The sequence below is a fragment of the Choristoneura fumiferana genome, chromosome 14, assembly GCF_025370935.1.
Source record: "Choristoneura fumiferana chromosome 14, NRCan_CFum_1, whole genome shotgun sequence".
In the NCBI taxonomy this organism is placed as follows: Eukaryota; Metazoa; Arthropoda; class Insecta; order Lepidoptera; family Tortricidae; genus Choristoneura; species Choristoneura fumiferana.
Window position 1 is genome coordinate 6,944,013 of NC_133485.1, and position 23,635 is coordinate 6,967,647.

The 23,635-nt window shown below is 37.3% G+C and overlaps 2 protein-coding genes and 1 pseudogene across 5 annotated transcripts in view; 2 read left to right on the forward strand and 1 right to left on the reverse strand.

Annotated features, from left to right (window-relative positions):
* Sema1a (semaphorin 1a) overlaps window positions 1-23,635 on the reverse strand; it is a 462,244-nt gene that overhangs the window by 192,738 nt on the left and 245,871 nt on the right. The window lies entirely within an intron of this gene.
* LOC141434672 (cilia- and flagella-associated protein 20 pseudogene) lies at window positions 17,492-18,716 on the forward strand (annotated as a pseudogene).
* Window positions 20,090-21,088, forward strand: LOC141434644 (uncharacterized). The gene has a single exon (XM_074097064.1). The coding sequence runs from the start codon at window positions 20,139-20,141 to the stop codon at window positions 21,021-21,023; it is 885 nt and encodes a 294-aa protein (XP_073953165.1). The 5' UTR covers window positions 20,090-20,138; the 3' UTR covers window positions 21,024-21,088.

Sequence of the window (23,635 nt, forward strand, 5' to 3'; positions counted from 1 at the left end):
GAGCGAATAAGTACCTACTAAGTATTTTTAATAATTGTGAGTCCTTTTTTCATCAGCAGTAAAATAGAATACAAATGAAATAGTAATTTATGATTCATGAGTTCAATGTATTTTTTTAGGGCAAAATACTTGCCTGTTGTAGTGTTCCATCGAATGCTGGGCAAAGGCCTGGATTTCTAACTCGCCCTCTCTGCATGCAGTCATGCTAGTCGCTCAAGAAAGCCACTAGATCATCCCGACATCTTCGCCTTTTGTGGATTTATTCAAATGGCAAATTTACTTATACATATGCCACAGAAAAGACGTTGAAGCTTATAATACAATACGATATCAGTAATTGATTCAGTTCTATTAATGAGAGATTCATATCATCATCATCATCATCCTAGCCTATAGGTACGCTTATACGTCCCGCTGCTTGGCACAGGCCGCTTTTAATGAGACGGCGCGGGCCTAAAGCGGATTGGGAACTTCACACAAACCTTTGAATTCCTTCATTGCGTTTCATGTAATATAGTTGTAATATTTAATCCGGGCCCGATTGTGTATAACAGCCCACGCCTGGATCGTTATTATCCAGCCTGACCCCCAATTTTGATGACACAAGAAGTATTTTTGTTGGATCGAGATCCGAACACGTTAAACCCATTAAGCCTTGGGCAAGTAATAAAAAGAATAAGTCCCCTTTCTCAGTTTCTGCGTAGGTACAGACGGTCGGTTTAGTAGGAAGCGGTCTAAACAACATTTCAACTTCGAGAATCCAGTAAGATTTTATTCAATACGAATCGTTTTAAATGCATTGATTAAATTATCAATTCTAAAGTAATGCTTTCAAGTTATTGCATATTACAATATCTAGGTACTTATGTGTATACCTAGTGGTTGGTCGTGTCTAGACACTATACTTACCTAAACTGTCTTATTGACAAACTTGAACTTACCGATACTAAGTCGGTTTCGATGTAGGTATTAAGAAAAATAAACGTACAAAGTATCCATTGTGGTTTTAGAAACCTAGACTTTAATAAAATAGAATAGAAAGTAAATCCAAAATTTAAAAAAAATATTGTAGAGGGTTGGATCCTTTTTGTTAAACTACGTCCAATTGCGGGTTTGTTTGTAAATTTATTTATTGGAGGCTTATATTTATCTCGTAATGTTTGTACCTATATGGCTAGATATGTTAAGTGTGTAAATTATCTTCAGATCTAACAAGTAGAATTTACAGTTTAGATAAAAATGCAAATACAGTAGTCATAAAAAAGGTACCAAAAAACCTTGCATTATGAAAGAAAATTTGTACCAAAAACTTATTCTCAGAACAAGTTAAGGTTTTTTTTTATATTTGCACCTTAACTTTATAAATACGATGGCAATTATTCCCTCTCGCGATCCATTGTCACCAATATTTGAGTGTTTGATTTACTATGTTTGTGGTTAGTATTTTTGGATATCTTGGAAATTTACAGTTTACGCACTTATGACAGAATGTGTGCATTTATCTTTAATCCCATCCTCCAACAACGCCCACTCTATATGTTTTTAGATGAAAATATTTCTAGTCACCATAAATAATTATACTTAGTTTTAGGGGTAGTTGTGTCCCAGGAAGTAAATAAGCTTGAAGTAGATAAAGCTTATGAGAATATTTTCAGTTATTTACGACACTTTTAATAAATATTTTTATCCTACAACAACGTCATGTAAATAGTTTCTTCAAAGCTAGTTTCTGTCCGTAGGTACTGTACTGAACTTTAACCCAGGAGTCATCCAGAATCCCCATCGATCGTTCACCGCCTAATTCCTCCTTAGGCCTATACATCATGCAACAAACGTGCCTTTCGCGGTCCACTTAATAAACGCGATCCAGGCTCGACTGGCATTTTGGTAGAATTCACGCTCCATTGCTAGCGGAAATTGCGTTGTTTTGCGGTCTGCCCTTTTTGTGGCAGACTTGGACGCTGCGCCATAAAAAAAGTCGTGCGTTGTTTTAGCATTGGCTGGGTATGGGCAGCTGGGAAATAAATAAACAAACCTACAGATATTTGACTAGAATTAAAGATTCCAAGTATGTTTGCACAGTGCTTGATTAAAGAATACTTGTTACTGAAGAAATACCTCAATTCAGGATACCTATTGTCCCTATTTTCGCCGGTGTCTAAATAAACATGCCAATCTACATCTCCTCGAAAAATCTATCACGTCGATAAAACCTCTCGCAGTTTTAAGCCGAGAACAGACGAACGAATCCACGTCGTTTAAAGCGGGGTTCACGACAGCGAGCGAAGGTAGGAAATGCATTTGCAAATTAGATTCTCTGCCCCCGGCCTTATCGCGTCTTCGACCTACTTGCCTTTTAACCTCAGTCACATGCAAAGATTTTCGTGAGCTCCCCTTCCAGGTAGCCTCTTTGATTTTTTCCGAGTAGTTGTAAATAATTATTTGCAGGGGTTTTTACTGACCAATGAATGACAAAGCGTCTCTTGATGGGTATTGCTGATGTATTAAACATTAAAGGAACCTTTCAAAACATACCTACTTACTTTTCTGTATGCAAATGAAAAAGATGTGCCTTTGAAAAACGCTCCCCAATTTCCACGTGCAAAACAATTGACAAAACCGGACCACAGGCGGTGCATTAGATCGTGTCTATGCTTTCAATTCCACAATCGTCGTGTCGTCCCTCTACCCTCAAGCCATAAACAACTAGTCTATTCTGTATTAGAAAACAGCGGCAGTTTTAAAAATGGCGGTCGCTCGTTCACACTCGATTGGGCAAGGAAATTGCTGCTCGCACCGGATTGGTTTTTACATGCCTGCAGAAGAATCTCGTTATATTCAAACAATAGTGAACGGGAATTTTGTTTTATCTTTGGTTTACTTCGGTGGAGCAATCAGTTTTATCAATGCGAGGTTTACGTTAACAATAAAATATATCATTCGTTTCGAATGAAGTGTAAAACCCCTTTCAGCAAATAGTAAGATGGTAAACTATTATCCACGCATCTATAGGTAATTTTCAATTGTTGATCCTTGATTGTTTTTGTTGTTTTGAATTGTTGAATTGTTCTCCTTAAAGTCGCTTACACATTAAACTGACAACCGAATATAAGCGTAATAACCGTGAAATAGCGGCGTAATTGCGTTACATAGACGCGCGTGGAGTGGGAGAAATTGGCCAATTGCCTGCGGAAAAATTACGTAGAAGTATAATCAGGTAGCTGCATAAAGTCGAGCTGACCTGCTTTAATAACTAAGATTGACGTAAATGGAAAACTAGGTTAGACGCGTATTTTAAATCTAGTTAAATTGTTTTTGTTTTCAAATTATTCGTTGTTTTTGATAACACTTTATTTAATTAAGGGTATCAATTAAGTAGGTATCTAGAGCAAACAGGTTGTAGGTGTCTAAGTCGTGGTACTATTGTAAAATACTAGGTACGATAATTAAGATTATTTAATGGCTTAAAATGATTGCTTATATAATATAACTTATTCTTTTAGTCCACAAATAAAGGTGAAATCCTTATTATGTCAACATTAAAAGATTTCTTCCCAGTTTTAGGTATAATGTCCATTCAGTACCAACAAATTGCAAAATATACATTACAGTCAATCACGATACTTAGATATACTAATCACTGTGTACCACATGTATTTACAATTATAAATCATGACATGATCGCCGTGTCAAGTCATTAGCCGATAGTTAATGAGCCTCATTTTCATAAGCAAATAAACAATGCAGAGAGGGCGATAGCGTGACAATGCAAACCGCATTGAGTAGGTCGCCTTATAGAACATAATGTACAGTCACCAGCATTAATATTAATATTTGACACGTTTTTCCGGCCCTAGAAATAGAGTCGTATCAGATATTTATGCACGCTTGTTGTGTCAGATATTGGTGCTGATGACTGTACTATCGAACCAACTGAATCGTGACCCACTTCAGGTCCCACCTTTTCGTAGAAAAAGTCATAGTGCATCGCATTGCTTGATAATTCATTATGACGTTTAATGTTAGAATACAATACAGTACAATAACACTTTATTGCACACCAACACTGTAAGCAGTACAGAAAACACAGGTATATACATAGAGATTTTCTAAGGTAAGTAATAGGCGGCCTTATCGCTTCAGAGCGATCTCTTCCATGCAACCTTTACAATGAACAGAAATAAGGAATAAATTTTAGCAGGTGGTACAATTAACAGTAGAATGAATGAGAATGTTCTACGGTGAGTCAGGAATCAAAATGGTTCGACTGTACAATATTGGACCCGTTCAAGGTTGAATATCTGTCATGTTGTACGATAATTAAGAGAAGTCTCTTCGTTCCATTCTCCATACAAACGTAGTCCCGGTCTCATTTGAAAACTAGGCAACAGAAATAGATGAAATTTTGTAAGTATGGACTAGACATAATTATCTATGCCTGTGGTTTTTCAGATTTTCATATAATACAATTTCAATAATTACAGGAGCTCAAAAGTCGACAAAAAAAAGATGCCAACTTTGCACGAGAATTACAGACTAATAAAGCATTTTTACAAAAATCGAAAAACCACAGCCATAGAAAATATAATGAATATTTTGATTGTAAAATATCATTGATTTCTGTGCTATACTTTTCGTATAATATGAGGACAACGAAACCCAAAATTCAACCGCCCAAATCTTGAAAAGCCTACAGCTATCTCGATATAAATTACGGACGTCGTTGCGGAAGGCATTGGGGGGACGGCTGCGAGCTCTTATGTCACGAGCGATAAAGACAGCAATATCCCAAACGAATACCTAACGCGGCCGCGCGACCGGCAGGGAAACTTTTCTTAAAAGGATTTTTACAAAATGAATCGGAAATGAAGGATTGTGATCGTATGTTACGTGTGTACAAACGTGAGCTATTACCGAACCACCATGGACATTTTCTGTTCTTACCATCAAGTGAGATTAAAGGTCAATTTCAGATCAGTTTAAATATTTTTTCCAGTGTATTGGTTTACAGTTGTTATACTGTGAAAATTTTGTTATAAATAATAATGAAAAGGAATTTCTATGAGCATTACGAAAAGGGCCAGTCGTGAAATATACGCAGTAAAACCTTCCGAGGGACAATGCAGGGGATCCCTGTACTTCCGCACTATGACAATATGTCCCTATGCAAGGTTCAATGGCCCAACTACCCGGTAAATCCAAACAAATGAAGCGGTCGTGTTAACGAGGGAAGTGGGGGGAGCATTCTAAGTCCCCCCTCTATCCCCTTTTAAGGGGCCGAGATTGGAGGAGCAGAATCGGCAATAAGTGCAAGGGTAACTGCAGGCAATCTGCCGGAATGGACCGCTATCCACTGATTTATTGAGATCATGGGAGCCCTGGATGTGACAAATAATGGATCTTTAGGATTAGTCACTGAGGCTAGTACGCCCACGCTGAGAAAATCACATTTATAGTCAACCAAGTAGTTGCTTTACCATTTTTGGTGACAGTCCCTACATCGAAAAAAAAACAACAAAGCTTATTATCACATTGACTAGTAGTCGTTGATGTTTAATTTTTAAGCAATAATATGACACTGGACCCTAGGGCAGTAAAGGAATTGCTTTGTCGATTTATAAAACACTAGTAACTTAGTTTATTAAGCCTCAATAGGCATGATTTACAATCTAGTAGCAGTTAAGAAAGTTATCCTCCATAAAACTAAGATTTGTAGCACAAGGTCAAGTTTATTGCCCAAGATTTGGAGTCGAAAATGTTGAGAAGGCATTCAAAAAGAAAACACAGTTTTTACGTTATTTCCTATTCAACAAAATGCCGAGATTCACTAAAAGCATCCATTTTGCTAACATTAAGCTGTCTTATCTAGGGACTGTATAGCAACGTGTGTATGCTGTGGTCCTTAGTAAGCGGCTACGACTACGTAGCCAATATTCCACTCAGCTGCATTCGGACATATTGGCCCAAAGACGCCGACCATCCAAGAACGACCAACCAGATTATACTCTCGACCATAAATCACCCAAACGTGACTTATTACACACTTTAAAACTCGACCCACGAAATTAGTGACGCCATTAATTATCTTCAGTAATGATCAATAAATAAATCACAAATTAAAGTTTCATAATAACCGTGAAACGTAATTTATTCACGGTCATGAATAGCTCCGTAAATATGTGTTGTCATATCGGACAGACCTTCAGTATCGCGGTTATAATAATGAAATATCGTCGATGGTGCGTTCGCCATCCGACAAAAACAATTTGTCGGACCTCGTTGCAGGAATGTCGATAATTAAACGAACCTGCAGCCAGCTATTTCAGAGGCCCGCTCGCTCGACAGATCCATATATTTTACTTTCATTTTCCTTTTAATCCGACCGGCTATGAATCTATTCCTTTCCCGAATAAATTGCAGGCATCGCCGATGTTCAGGCGGATCGGATGATGAAAATCAACCGCAATCCGACGCCGTATCTACAGATTATAAAAATAATGCGAACAAGAGAACAAGCGCCCCTCAGCGGTATCGATAAAATATAAATGGAACACCCAACAGTCGACGTGATATGTTGGGATTAAGAGGCGAACATCGATAAGCAGCTTTTAAAATTCCGCGCACACCGGTACACGAGAGGCACGGAAAAAAATTGAAAGGAGACTCAAATATGTCGTCTGAATATTAAAAAGCAAAATACTGAATAATGCAGTGGGCGGCCCGCGAATGATATAAGAGTGTAAGACGATTGGTGGAGCTATTTGCAAGCCATTAGTGCTGATAGAGCGTAAAGATTTTTCTCGACTCCAAACTTTTTTTATAAGGAAATTGTCGATTTTTCATCGCACCGCGGTCGTCGTCCTCTCGGTGTCACTCATGTGCGGTGTACCATTTCTTTTGCTCACTTTATCATCATTCCTTGAGAATGAAATTAATTTTCCCTTTCTCTTTTCGTGCTTTTCTTCCACAATAGCGCACAAATGAAGTCGCACTCGTGTTTTTAGCACTCGGGTATGTTGTTTTTGTCTTAAAATAATAACGACGAAGCGAGTGGGAGCCGCAAAGACACCGGCAAACGTTGCGTAATCAGACGTACTGTTCCCGCCGAAATATTTGGATAAATTTTGTTAATCCCAACCCATACCCGAGCGCGCCATTTCTGTGCGAATGCACGGTTAAAAGATTCGTTAAAGTAAGTAAAATACACGAGCCGGTCATTACTGAGGATAATCCGGGATAAGTGCGAGTAAAACCGAGGGTGTCTTTAGGCAATCTGATAGCTACCACTTTGAGCCTCAAAATATATAGGTATCAAAATGCTTTCGATATTTTCCCTTGAGCTGTGATAAAATGAAATGGATGATGCCTCCGCTCCGGGTTCTCGCTTAACTGCTTCTATTGAAGATGCGTGAGATAAACTACACAGACGTCGTTAGTTCCTATAGTTTGTTGATCTCGAACTTAATGTGAAGGAAGGGAGAATAAAAATGTAGGAGGCGCGCGCTATTCCTCGGAATCGTATATACTGCTAACTTTGTACGCGTGACTTTAAGAATGATTTATTTAAAATGTAAAATAGCATTAAAGCAATATAAAAGTTTAATGTGTAATTAGATTTTGTAGTTAGATTCTGCGACAAATATAAAGTTTCATGTGGCAACATGTTCAGCGTTAGTTACTTGAAAATAAAGAAAGAAAGAAAAAACATTTATTCGTGACATTACTACACAAAATACTATATTGAATTAAACTAAAAAAATTACGTATCACGGTCAAGAAATGGTCCCAAATCAGCATAATGCCGCCCGTACGAACGGCGCTGGTCTTCCTATGGGACCATCGGGACTGCATACATTTTACAAAAAAAAAACAACAAACCGTGAAATTGACACACTTAAAAATAACAAAATAACTGCCAACAAAAACAAACATTTCATCGACGTTGTAGCGCTGCCATTTGTATGATATTATTACAATCTGTGGACCGCCGCCATTTCTTTGCTGTCATGTCCTTACCCGTCATTGTGTTTTAAACATTGAGTTGAGTGCGGGTATTCTCTTGCGTTCTCCTCCAGTTTTGGTCGAGTTGTAGTTCCATGAGTAGCCATCCTCCTCTGTTTAACAATACAATATGCGGTAGTGTTTAGTGCGAGTGATATTCCACTGACTTCCAATATGGCAAAATTCAAGTGTTGTGTTGTTGATTGTAATTCAAGAAGTGCCACTCACAAAATATTTTGCATGCCCAAAAACGACTATTTACATAATCTTTGGATGTCGTTGCTAGTACCGACTAGCCCTTATTTGCTGGCTTTAACCAAGAGTCAACTGTTGTTGAAACGCGTATGTGAAAGACATTTTGACCATATTCAGTTCGATCGAATAGGTGCGCGGATTCGATATTCGTATCCTCGCCTATTCACGGAAAAGGAAATGGTTCATGGTGTACCACTCTCGTGTAAGTGTAAGTTTTTCTAACCTTTGCAATAATAGCTCCATGTTCAAAATTTTATTCAAATATAAATTTAATGGAAAGAGACCCTTTAATGAATAAATGATTAAAAACACTTTGTCGTTTTATTTCATAACTTATACGAGTATGAATAAAAATTAAATTAGTACAAGACATCAGTAATTCCCATTTATCGTAGAGCGCATCACTAGCATTGACTGGAGACTATCGATAATGATTATATCGACCTGTGGAACTGTGGTACTTGTTTGACGACTGTCAAAAAAGTACCACAGACTGTAAAATTTAACAGCGCTACAACGTCAATAATAGGAAACAACAATAATTGACTGTCTTATCTGTAGCTAGCTACATATTAGTAATATGTGCTCCACGCTCCGTTGCACTGCTTGAAATTTTTCTGTAATGAAACTAAGCAATATCATTTGACGCAGAAGCTTGTCTTTTTCCATCGTCTAGAACATTTTACTGAAGGCTTTTTGAAATATTTTTCTTTAAAAGCTACATATCTCAACTTTACTTGAGTGAATGCACACTGAGTGTAAAAAATTACAATAGTCACTAGTACCTATATTAGTACAAAGTGCGTTGAAAACAGGCCACCCAAAACAAAGGCTGCAAGCTGAAGTCTTTCAATAAACCTTAAGTGTGAATATAAAAGGTATAATAGCTCCCTGGGGACGTTTACTACCACCACTTACTACCTCTAATGGATCATGTGCACTTTATTGTCGAAAATTGCATTTGCTAGATGAAATTCTTCCGCACTGTGTTTTATGAGCCGGGTTGGGTTTGAGAGGCCCAAGTTGCTTATGGTATTCAATTGTTGTCAGAGTTGTACGTACAAGAATAAACAGAGGTAGAAGATACTAAAATGTTTTACTGTGGAACTCAGTTTAAATGCTGAAAGTAATGTTTATAAATTACTCAAATTAAGGTATGATGGTATTTTTTTTCTCTTGTTTACATAAATATTAACTTACTACAAAATTTAATCATTAATAAGTAATTATTAAGTATTTTTTTAGTGTATTATTGTTTTTTTGTATTATTGATTTATTTTGATTTGTCCTGTGTTATGTTGTATTAATAAATAAAATAACAAGCTTACTTACTACATAAATATGTTAATACTATATTATTCAACACAAATATAATTAAGAAAGAAATAAAGCATGTTGAGTAAATCTAATTTAATATTTGTTGAACTAAATTGCTCTATTATAATTATTATGTTTGTATGTAAAATTCATAGAACTACTCAACCGACTTTCTTACCCACAACTATTCCATATAAACATAGGCTATTTTTTCCCAAGATGGTACAGTTACCATCAAACATAAAAATTTGTGAGTAACAGCTGCTCTCTTAACACACTTGTATAAGTCACGTAAGAGGATTGTGGTAAATATAGTTGAACGATCGAAGTGTATCCGTGAAGAAAAAGAGTAAAATAAATCTAAGTCACAAATAATTTACCTATCGAAAACTTCACTCTGTTTTAAGCCTGAATCGGACGAAGTGTTCAACCCACTTTCATTTTCACGAAGTTCTTGCATTCAAAATGTCTATTTCCTTACATTATTGTTACTCCTACTTCAAAATCGGGGATTTCTATTCATCTTTGATTAATTCCACAACTTTGTGAACCGCAACCGCTTTTATGTATATTATAAACATTATTTTTAGCCCAAGTTAAATATGAAATTCAATTTCCCTTTAACATCGACAATATCTCCCACCTTATATAAGTACTTGCCCCTTTATTTATAAAACGTTATCATATTTCACTCGTCACATCTTTTTATCAAATGGAAATCAAAAATAACACGGTGTATTTTTAATTTCCGTTAACTTTAAGGGAACATTCAACAGGTCAAATGAAGTTAATTTTTCCAAGACATCTAATCAACTGCTTAACTGTTTTTTCAAACATAATTAAAGATCCATTATATTGCATAATTCAATTTATTTGATTTTTCCATTTTTATTCGACAAATGAAGTTAATTTTTTAATGGTCTAGCAAGTCATTATGCACAGTAAAATAGTGCAAGTGTTTTTAATTCACAAATATTTAGACAAATAAGATTAAAAAGTGAGTTTTTTTAAGCCTTCCTCATCAAATGTCAGTCGTCAAGTTTGTAAATTTTACAATTTGACCTTTAATCGTCAAATGACCAAGTTTGTAAATTTTACAATTTGACCTTTAAAAATGACCGTGAAGATTTATTTGTACGAAAAAAAAATATTTTCTCATGTTCTACCCAAAAGTGATCCCCTATTCAGGAATCCATTTTTCTTTGTCAATGTACAGAAATCAGAAATAACCATTTTAAATTAAGTACCTAGCATAAAAAGACCAGACCCTTATTTTAATGCTAATGACTAGTTAAATACCTCGTAATCAATTGTGTTGGCGCATCGTAGCTTAACTGACCGGAGACTAAGCCGGCCGTCACCAAAATTTGTCCTACCTAATTTCACAGCTTACCCCTTATACGAGCCATTAAATTCACTTACAATTAGACCAAGGATATCCGAGGGATCTTCACATATCATTAACTTTTTACACAGAAACGCGTCCCTGACAAATTCCTTTTAAAACTGGCCGCCGGCCAGGGTTTCGGCATTAGGACGAAAGTGGTTTTTGTTCAATTGACATGAGCGTTTTAGTTGGTATTCATGTAGACAATCTGTGTAATTTTTCAGAGCTTTGTGTTTTTGATTTTAATTAGACAGAGATCCTACATGAACTCGGATGTCACTTTACACGACGTCCATTGAGAGCCCAAATAATCTGTGTATAAGTAATTCTATATCGCAGTTTACTCTTAATCATAGTAGGAATAAAATTACAACAACCCATAGGTAAGTTCCTACTATAAAAAAAGTTGTGTAAGAACAACCATCAGTGCAACAAATGATTAAAATAAATTATTATAATGCACATACTCGGAAATTGGCTAGTTCTATGGGTCGTCAAACGTGACAAATTAGTAAAAACTTGCACGCAAGACAATTTTTTTATCGGTTGGAAGTCTTGTATCAGGTCCGAGATCATCTCAATATTGACTTCAGGCTGTGTGAGTCATTAATTTTGTCTGGCTCGTTCCAAGTCTCTTCTGTAACGTGTCCAGAATGCTTGTGTTCGTTTCCGTTTCTCAATCCCTCCTAGAACGCACGTGTTACCATACCTCGACGAAGTTATCTTCTGAGGATGGATGCCAGACACTCGTTACACCTAGCTGGCCTGCTCTTATAATAATAATAATGTTTATTTGTCAAAATGGGTGTACAAAAATGGTCTTAAGCTATGAATACATTGGCGTTGTGTACTTCCAGCGACCACAGTATTTGTTTGGGGGGGTTATCATTTCCCAGCGCGTGGTCAGGTCTGCCACGTGATTGATTTTTCCTAAGCACTTTACGGCTGCCTTTTGTGGGCGCTTTCGCTTCCGCAGTGGGCGGGGTACATTGCTCGCAGGACTGATGGCCGATGGGGTCAGAAGGTTCTTGAATGGCGTCCGCGGACTGGGAGACGAGTTGTCGGTAGGCCTCCAACAAGATGGAGCGACCACCTGGTTAAGATCGCGGGATCGCGCTGGATGCGGAAAGCACAAGACCGGTCTGAGTGGCGAGCCTTGGGGAGGGCAGTGGACGTCTTTCGGCTGACATGATGATGATGATGATTGTGTAACAAGTGGAGCTGTCGTGTAGCTCATATATGGCCTCTGCAGAAAATCAGTGTTGCTGCACCCACTGTGTAGCAACACATGCTGAGTAGAGACCCTTTTTCGGTGACTACTGGTGTCACCACCTTTACGATGTATTTTATTGTTTTATTGTGTTTGGTGGTGTTACTATTCGGGCCGTTAATAAACCATTATTCTTTCTTTCTTTCTTTCTTTCTTACAATGTAATAATATCTTAATATAATGTTGCTTTTGAACAGATGTGTTTTTTTTTGTGAGGAATATGTACGAAGTTATTTGAAACTAGTATATTTTTTTTATTTACAAGTCACTTGAGGTGATGTTTCAGTAGTAGTACTCATTTCGTTTTCCTTTTTACATTTGAATTACAACTATAAAATCCTTTAAGCTAACAAAACAAAGACGTTCGAAAAAAGCCTGCCTGTATGCTTTCAGTTCAGAGAATACGAAAACCACGCTATTTTATATTTATTATTGGCTCGGAACAGCCCGAGACTTGGCAGGATTTCTTGGCAAGATATTGTTATGTATAGAATTTTTAATACACAAGATCAATTTATTAGTGTGCTTGGATGACTTAGCTAATAAATTACAAGGCTTGGCAAACCAGTGAGGAACTGTTTCACTATGAGATTCCGATTATTGAAGTTGTTTATAACGACAATAACTGTTGAGATGTCGTAAGAGCTCTTATGGGTGTCTCGTACTTACCAGTATATGCTTTGAACAGAGAAAAACGCCAGGGCTCATTACAGCAAATTCGTGATTTTAAGATGTTTTTCTTTATAGTAATATTCTTTATAGTAAGGTTATGTTGTTAAAACTTAATATTTCTGTTCCAATGAAGAACATCCTGTAGGTTTTGATGTATGGGTTTGTAACCCACGGCTTTTCTATGAAAATGTACTTCCAAAGGGTACCTACATCCTTTTGAGCGCGTGGTTTTTGAATATTGCTAGATTTTATATTAATCTCGACTCGATACCGTCAGTAATAGATTTATGGCGAAAGATAGATGCACGCATACACAGATATAACGAATTATTCTGTAAAGGTTCAATTTTTCCTTTTGAGGTACAGAGCCCTAAAAACGAGGCAGCAAGTCAAGTAGTCAAGTAGAATTTAGATACTGCCATCTGCAAATAAATAACTTATTTAGATGGATTACGTGACTGTAGCATTAAGTTATATCTTATTATATCTTAATCATGCTCTTTTTTATTATTTATTAATTAATTTAAGAAAAAATACAATTAATCATGTATCGCATCGTATTTATATATATATATATATATATATATACTATTGCGGAATGCAGCATCGATACAAACCGTGATGCGGATATATATACCATTGCCATTGAGATTGAGAGTTTGGCAATGTAGAAGTATGTTTCGGGCATTAAAACCTTGAGTTGAACATGCCTGAACCTCAAGACCCACTGCAGTCTTGCAAGTAAACACAATCGCATTTTGCGATCACCATTTGAAATATAGGAACGTTAGATATCAAGCCTACTAGTTTTTGCAAACTGCTTAGTTAGAACCAAACACCATTGAAAAATTCATGCGCTTCAATGTAGCACGTATAAAATCGTTTTAAAGTTTAATAACGATAGATGACACCTTTACAACGTATTTTTACTCGTATTTCTTACGACCTCAGAATTCGCTGTCACTGTACCACTTATTGCAATTGATTAACATCAATAGGGACAAACAAACAGTGACCTCCTAATCGACATTTCAGATTTACGAGTTCCGCTGCGAAGCGATGGATTAAAAAGGACAACAAGAGAGAAATATATGTCTTTATTCCAATGCGACGCGCCATGAATGTGGATGCGAAAAATGAACTGGAATTCTAGGGTTATAACAGCTATTCACCGATTCAACGGGGTATCATGTTTGTCCTTATCCCGCAGGAAGCGTTGAAGAGAGAAAAAAACCGGCCAAGAGTGTGTCGGACACGCCCAAAATAGGGTTCCGTAGCCATTACGAAAAAAATAAGTAATATTTTTTTCAGGATTTCGTATTTTATACGGAATCTTCCATGTTTAGGTATATTTTATACCTTAGGCTGCTATTTAAGATAAAACTACTAATAATTCTCTAGCAAACTTAGCCGTTATAGTTTTCCTTGAAAGTTTGATATACTTACTACCATCCTGAATTTTTTTAAATCGATTTTTATGAAAATTTGCAGTTTAATCAATGAATTATCCAACGATACCCCACACTATAGGGTTGGATGAGAAAAAAAAATCACTCCCGCTTTACGTCTATGGAAGGTACCATAAAAAAAAAAATTTTTTCGGCATAGTTTACAGATATATCCGTGCAAAATTAGCAACTAGCATTGATGGTCCCTGAGCAAAGCCGCGGACGGACAGACAGACGGACAGACAGACAGACATGGCGAAACTATAAGGGTTCCGTTTTTGCCATTTTCGCTCCGGAACCCTAAAAAGTATTTGAATTAAAAAGTGATGCACAGATTCCATTCCTGCTTTTCGAGTTTATTGTAGAACTTACTAGAATTGTAATTAAAACATATTTAACATCTAAAATAATGACGTTAACAGTTCGCGAACAAGGCTTCAATTAAAAAAATAATGAGGTTTTATGTAACAACAGCTACCTATTTAATTTGCTCTGTCAATTTAAATCTATTAAAGCGAAAACAATGAAGCCGAAACTGTCGACTCGTGGCTTTAATAATTCAGAAGCGAAATCAAGTTACAGTCACAATTTTATCTCCGTCCGTAGCAGGTTACGCGAACACACCGCTTGACCTGTTTTCTTCAACAGATTTATTAGCGAACTATAGCTTTTATATTTTTAGCGAACGCGAGCTAAGAACGGACGCTGGTCCGTTTAATTATCCGCATTCCGGGTGGACAAATTGTTCGCTGCTCCACCCGGATATTAATTTCGATACATTGTCTCTGCCGGGCTCTGAAGAGACGATTATTTCCAACCGGCCCGACCCGGCAATATCACCGGAATATCACCATAAAATAACGCGCTCGGCTTTAGCATAGAAATAAGATTTCTGCAGAAACAAGTGTTTATTACTTCTGAATTAATGTGATGCGTAGTCTCGGAGCGAATCATGGAGATGTTGCGCGGTTCTCGCTCAGCAAACGGCACGAGATATGTTTTAGATAAAGATTATTTATACAGTGTCTTATTTTACAAATCCAATTTCCGCGTGAATACACGGGCCGGTTGTAAATAACGCAGACAAAGCTCGCCCGAGTCGCGCTCGATACATTATGCACACCACGCTTCGTTGCGCCGAGCAATGAGCTCTGTAAATATACCAAGCACATCTGAAACGCCGCACTTTCCGTTTTTTAATGATTCCTTCTAGCCCCTGACTTTCAGATCCATTTCAAAATTCGTCGTTGCGAGAGAATTTTGTTATTGAACCTCAGAAAAATATGGTAGCGTTTGTTTTTGGAATTCGATTTCTGTATTCACTGAGACATCATGTGCGAACAATAACTAATATTGTTCCCTTCCGATATCCGTTAGTGATATCGGAATGCACGTTTTCTACGCCATTAATCTCGAAAAATTGCAATGATATCTTAACTACGTGGGGGATTCCCCTAACTTCAAAAAAACGTTGGCTTTTTTTATCTCACAAAAAAGGTGGCTAATGTTGATATGTAGGAGCGGCGATGGTCGTGGCGAGGCGTAAGTAGGCGGCGGTACATAAAGCACACTCGCATGCACTCCTTATCGTGACAGACAAAAGGCTCTTTTTCATTTTCCCTTTGTTCCGGTTGAGGTTTTGCCAGCGCGCGTCTCTGAGGGCACCCAACATAGTGGAAAAGTCACGTGATTTAGAGACGACAAAAATGTTATTTTCGTTACAGGCCGTGTGTGAACGTTACTTGTGGGTTTGCGTGACATATTTTCCTAGTGTCGAGGATGACAAATGGGATGATAAATCACAGCGAAACGAGCTTTTCTTTTAAAAGTTTTTGTTTCTACATATTCGCTGGGAAGTTTTTCTGTTTGCGCTAGACTGCCTCAATCTGATATGAGGCGTTTCTTAAGTTAGGTGTTTTTGATTCTTAAGGAAGGTGATTTCCACAATTATTTGGTTTAAGATTTAATAGAGACTCGATTGAAGCAACTAAATATTAAAACGATTATGGTTTTTTTCAATTCCGTTAGTAATACAGGCAACATATGAAATTGACATTATGCTACACACACACAAAGCTACACATACAGCTACAGTGGTATCATTAAATTCCATTTGTGATTGGTCGGGTAAAGTCACCGGTAATAATACCGGATAGTTAAATCAAATCACTCAAAAGTATTTGATAAGTTATAACGACTGGAAGAATAAAAGTTATATACTTGTGATCGCTTTTAACTATTGGATATTATTACGCTTAGCACAAAATCATCTAAAATTGCAAACGATAACATTTGTTTTTCGTAGAAAATAACGTCTACCTAAGCACAGTTAGCGGTATGAAAACCAGCAACAAAAATTCTAACCAGGATCGATTGGTCTATGATCATGCCCACACAGAGTGGGCGCGACAACATATTAATTTCCGCCGGCGACGACTTAGGAGACAAGCGGCACCTAAATTTGTACGATGCGCAGACTCTACACATATTTTTAGCACTTTGATACACTCTTCAAAGCTTTTCAAATGGCGTTAAGATTAGCTATTCGCGTCAGTATTTTTGTTGGTAATTTCATTTTGAATGCATCCATTTTTTGCAGACTTACAAGCTACATGTTGGGGAATATTTTTCGATAGCAAATCAAGGAAATGCAGAAACTTACTAAAGTAGACAAATGCTAGTGTACCTATGTATTTATAGAAAAATCATTTTGGTGTTAGCTGTACAGGTACTGTATAATTGTATGATATAAATAAAAGCGCCTCATGTAGTAAATATATCACATGAGTAGGTGTTTGTCGTTATGATAAATCTCATCTAGGTAATAGGTATATAAATTCTTCTGTTTGTGTAATGCTGTTTTTTGTAACTGGTTGTTTAATATTCTAAAATTCAGACCAATTGGTTTCAATTTCATATTTTAACATGATTCTAACGAAATAGGTTACACCCTATATGAGGACCGTAGCAAATAGTCTTCGGTTGAGTGGTTGAGTCTTCGGTCTTCGGTTCTGTCTTCAGCTTAAGGATCATAGAGAATATAAGAAGCTTGCAACCTCTAAAATTTTTTTTTCGTAAAACGCTACAACTACGCGAAATTCTCTATAGGTACTAATACTTTTTGGCGAAATTGTTCTTAGGCAGATGACAAGCCATACGTTACTCTTACAGAAAAAAAGCAAAAAAATAGTTGTATTGAAGATCATTCTAACAAAACAGAAATTGATAGGTAGTTAATTATTATTGAGGATTAAAATGTACCGGACAGCGTACCAACGTGGGATGCTGACAATATTCTACAGCGTTGGCTCCAAACCCTTGGAAATTTGGGACGTCTATTGTAAAGATGGCTACGTTTCCAGGTTCTTGGACAACGATATTAAATCGATGGTATTAGAAATAAGAGGAAATAACGTAAGTACAACGTACATGACTTGTCCGAGTAAAAACCGAACACTCGGCATATCAATGCCGTTCCTAGTTATGATAGTTAAAAACCTCAAAAAGTACTTCTCGTTTGAGGTCACTATATTGGACGAGACAAATACCAGACGGAGATTTAGAGTGTCTAACTTCCAGAGTAGCACGCAGATATTGCCTATGTGCACAGCTATGCCTATAGGTCTCTCAGACGGCTGGAATCAAATCCAATTCAATCTATCTGAATTCACTCGGCGCGCATACAAAAAGCAGTTCATTGAAGTGCAAAAGCTGAAAATAAATGCCAATATACGACTGAGACGAATATACTTTGCAGAGCGATTAATCCCAGAAGACGAATTGCCGGCTGAGTATAAACTTTTCTTTCCATTGCCGAGTAAAGGAGCCAAAGGTAAAAAAGATGAGAAAAAGCTGGCGGCAGCGCAGGTGGCACCTGCTGCAGCAGAGAAAACTGAATTGGTCAAGCCTCCATCAAAGGCATCTATTCATTCTTTGAAGAAGACTCCGTCTAAAGCTGGATCAACAGCAAAGATTGAAGCGGCGCCAGCTGATGCACAGGCCGAAGCGCCTCCGGCTGGTGAAGCTGTAACTGAGACTACGGGAGAAGCTACACCAGCACCAGGCGAAGAAACTCCAGTTACTGGTGAGGCCACTCCAGCGGAAAATGCTGCTGAGAACCAACCAGCGGAGGAACCGGCAGAAGCCCCAGCAGAAGACGCCCCAGCAGAAGCCGCCCCAGCTGAATAAAGAAGTAAACGAAGCGTAAGAAGAAAAGAAGAATAAGAAGATGTCGTTAAGGATTTTTACTCTATTAGTTTTATTGGTAAACATTATATCAATGCAAGGAGACTTTAGACATATTTTTAGTTACTTCAAGAATGTTTTGATTTAATATTTCTAATAGTTTATTTTAACTAAAACTGGTTCAAAGTGTAATATACATATACTATTTAGTTTATTTATTTTTAACATTATGATTTCTGATTACAGTTCCATTAAATAAATAAGAAAATAAAGCTATTTTTATAAGCCCGAAACAAAATAAGGTTTAGGTGTAATGACTAAAATTTACAGTCAAGTGCAAAGATGTCGACACGCCCAAAGCTACAAAAATAGACGTATAGACGACCTTAATGTTAAGTGCTTAAAGTCGTGTATACATATTTTTGTAACTTTGGCAGTGTCGATATCTTTGCACTTGACTGTACTTACTTATGGACTCTACCCATTATACTGTATCATACCATGACCGTAATAGCAACGCGTCAGGCAAAAATATATTCTTTGTTTTGAAAAACAGGAGACCATGCCCAGCCCACTAGCACGTTTCGTAACTAAAGGCGAAAACACACTTATCCCACGTACGCAACGTATACATTGCTTAGAAACATACTTGTCATACGCAATGCTACGTATGACAAGTATGTTTCTAAGCATACAAATATCAGGGTCCAGATTTCATAATACATTGCATATGTTGCGTACGTGGGATAAGTGTGTTTTCGCCTTAACCGTCGCCGTCTCGTGTCATACATGCGTTTGACATACTGTTATTGACAGTCATGGTATAATACAGTGTAGTGAGTAGAGATCTTTCTGACTGATCGTTTCTGACACTCGCGATCGCAATCAAATGACAGTTGTTGTATGCGAAATCTGTCATTTGATTGCGATCGCGAGCGTCAGAAACGTTAGGCAATACGGCCTCTGTACAACACTATGATTCCAATAAACGACTAATGACTACTTACTGGAAAATAACTCGGTTTACTATTAAGCTTGACATTTAAAAAATTACTGATCTCAACCTTAAATCGAGTTTTGTGTTCTTCAATAACTTCACAAAATATTTTAAGTTGTAGTCAGAATAAAAAACCCGGCGACCAGGTGTGAATCAAACTCGCGTTCCAGGGGTTTCTTACACACATATAAATAATATGTAGACCAAAATTTCTAGGGATCACAGAATTCTTAAGGTTTTACTTGTAATCTGGAGCTAAACTTTTCGTATTTGTTTTGTAATGTGCAGGTAATTTAACTTATCATTGTCCGAAATTCTTGGTCTTATTACTGAAACTCCATTACTGAAATCTGTAACTTCAGCTACTTAAGGGACTTAATCACGCAATAAAATACCTTTTAAACGATTTGTATCTTGATTATATATTTATGTACTCAAATTAAAACTAAAAAGTATTTAAACCCAAACCTTTATGCATAAGTCGGAATAAATTAATAAAAACCTGGCCTTACATTATTCAAGTGTCAAAATAAAGTGTCGATGGGTTGTGACGCTGTCAATGATTTTGACACTACAACAAATCGAAAGGGCTTTTAATAACAAACGATGTTTAAAAACACGTATCAAAAAGGATTACTTTCAATATTTTATAGCTGCGGTTCTAATCCCTTGGGGATATGGGAAAGCGAGGTTAATAATGGACATATAAAGCGTCTAACTGATAGTGAAGTGAACTCCATAGTTCTCGAGATAGTGAGCACCAACGTTACTACCACTTACATCTCATGTCCGAAAAACAACCAGGTTTTGGGTATAACGCTACCATTCTTAATACTCATAGTAAAGAATTTAAAAAGGTACTTCACATTCGAAATAACGGTTCTTGACGACAAAAATCTGCGGCGGCGGTTTAGGATCTCCAACTTTCAATCCACAACCAAGATTTTGCCGTTCTGCACGACCATGCCGATTGGACTTTCGGGAGGTTGGAATCAAATACAATTTAATCTCGCAGACTTCACAAGGAGGGCTTACGGCACGCAGTTCATTGAAACTCTTCGCGTCCAAGTACATGCCAACGCTCGATTGCGAAGAATTTATTTCAGTGACCGCCTTTACACAGAGGAAGAGTTGCCACAAGATTACAAGCTTTACCTGCCTTTTGAGAAGAAACAGAAGAAAGGGAAGGTGGAGAAGGAGGAGAAGAAGGGTGCTAAAGCTCCCGCTGCAAAAGCTGCTGCTCCACCACCGATGGCGGAAGGAGAAGTGCCGCCTCCAGCTGAGCCTGGGCCTGATGGTGAGCCGCTTAAGGAAGAGCCAGAATCGACGCCAGGAGAAGTTAAAACAGAACAGACAGAGACCCCGGAAACTAAAGAAGTAACACCAGCTGAAAGTGAAGCACCTCCAGAAGAAGCTCCTACGGAAGGAGCACCAGAAGCACCCGCTGAGACCCCAGCTGAGTCAGAAGAACCGGCCGCGCCAGAAGAATAAGCATTTTATACTTTTATTTTATTTTTGGTAAACGTACCGGCCGTTTTGTAGTTTATTTTCAAGTTAATGTTTATTATACTATTTTTAAAAAATACTTTTTTATTGCGAGCTATAAATTGAATTGAGAGCAGAATACTGAGTTTAGTAAATCATGAAATTATCTGTGTTCAATGGCCAGATAACCCAGTTGTTAGAGAACCTGTCTACAAAGCTTGAGGTCCCGGGTTCGATCCCCGGTATGGGCATATATTTTGTACGAATAATACGAATTATTGTCCTCAAGTCTTAGGTGTTTAATATACTGAGCGGCTAAAATCTGGCCATCAAATGTATGCAGAATCGATAATTTTGTATGAAGGGTGGGCCAAATTTTGTGCCGCTGAGTATATATATTCACGTAAGTATCTATCTATTAAAGTAAGTTTATCCGTTGCCTAGTACCCATAACACAAACTTTGTTTATTTTACGATTGAGTCAATTGCTGTCAAGTAGTGTCCTGTGATATTTATTTATTATTATGTGAAATTCTCGCGAACAATATGCGTTTAAACACCTCGTCTATTTTAAACTTAGATTGAGTCAGCATCGATATTAAATGGATGTATATATTACGTTTTTAGATTGATAAGAGGACAACTAGAAGATAATAAATTCGCTTGTCTCCAATAAAAGATAAAAATCAGCGATTTGCCAGTGCAAAGTGGCCGCGTGCCCATTCAATATGCAAAAGCCGGTCATAAAATTGCACCATTGCCGGTTGTTGCCGTCTCTTTAATAGTTTATGTTTTGGTCCATGGCACGAAATTCCGCCCATTATTTAGGGGTTGTGCCCGTCAAACGGACTGTACCAACGTCGAAAGATTTATAGTCGGTGGCTTGCACTACCGGTTGCTGTTTCAGAAGTAATTTTATTCAATTTTGCTGCTCCTTTTATGAATATTGTTTTAGTCTTTGAAGCATGAATTTAGGATGATGTAAATTAAGTTTTGCCTAAATTAAACTCATTTTGTCGAATCGATTTGAACATCGTGCCCCACGAGTCTAGGGACAGATGTCGTTACTGAATAAATTATTATAAAGACATTTTACTCCGGCTCTTAAGGACTTGTGTTTCAGTTGAAATTCTACACATCAATATTCACTGTCCTATAAAATGGAGAACTGCTTTGAAATGTTATTTTGTATTTATTACTAAAACATCAGCCGGCGTGTCAAGTTATAATCAAATTAGTTTGTGCGCTATAAAAATAAAACCTGATATTTAATTAGCTGGCCAAAATTTATTAAAAAGAAAAAAAAACAAAAAGTTAAAAAAAACGTAGAAGCAAAGTTTAAGTAGGATTTGTTGTTATTTTTAAAGCATTTCGCTTCCTCTGTAGTTCAATCAAACCTTCCGCTGGTTATACAGTGTGAACAGTACCTGAAACAAGCATAATAATGGTCAGTAATATTTGAATATGAATAATCTAAGGCTGCGTTTCCACCAGAGATGGGCGAGCATGTGTTTTTCATGAACCAATAGAAACGCTTCATTTACCTATCCTCGCACAACACCGCTCTGGTGGAAACAGCTAAGTCTTATGCAGCGAAATTAAAAGTTGGTAAGTTATATTCTAATGTATGAAAATCTAGGAATGGTTTAGATTGGGCAAAGATTGCTGTTCAAGGCAGCAGTTGGCAGATGACGAATTGTAATGATGATCGTCAATGATAAACGTGAAGGAGATGATATCTAAATAGAAGATAGAAGTCTGCATTTTTAGACCATACAATTCAAGGACTTTTTATTGTACACCACAATAGTAAGCAATACAAAAGTCTTCCAGGTAACCTTTTTCAACAGAAAGAAGTAAGGACTACATTTCAGCAGGGGGTACTATTTACAGCAGTAGATTAGTACAAAAAAATATAAAGTGACTGTACATATGAATATTATCCATACTAATATTATAAATGCGAAAGTGTGTTTGTGTGTTTGTCCGTCTTTCACGCCGTAACGGAGCGACGGATCCACGTGATTTTTGGCATAGAGATAGTTTATGGGCCTGAGAGGCTATTGCCTACTTTTTATCCCGAAAAAAATGCACAGTTTCCGATGGAACAGCGCGCGATAACCGAATACCACGCGGGTGGAGCCGCGGGCAAGAGCTAGTACACGTATAAAGCATCGTTTAAACCAATAATGTGCGAGGATGACTTACAAGGAATGTGTTTTTCACTAACCAAGTAACGCTTCATTTACCTCGCCTCGCAGATTACCGGTGGAAACGCAGCTTAAAATAAATATAAACAGTTGAATATAGTGCAATACACAAACTATATTATGGCTTATGGCTAGTTATTTATTACTAAATGTCAGATAGTGCTCCTTTGGTTTGGTAAACTTCTCCATTTAAGGGCGATGCTCCTGGTTAGCTCAAGATAAATGCCCCGTTAGATGGCGCTGTTATCAATATTGCCTTTTTCTGTTTTTTTTTGGTAAATTATAAAGAATTATTTCACCAAAAACTAATGGCTCGTGTATCTAAGCGTAACGGATTTTTTGACCCCACACTCGCAATTAAATATTCCGCCAAAGCCGCAAACGAGTTGCTTAACTTGAACGTCAATT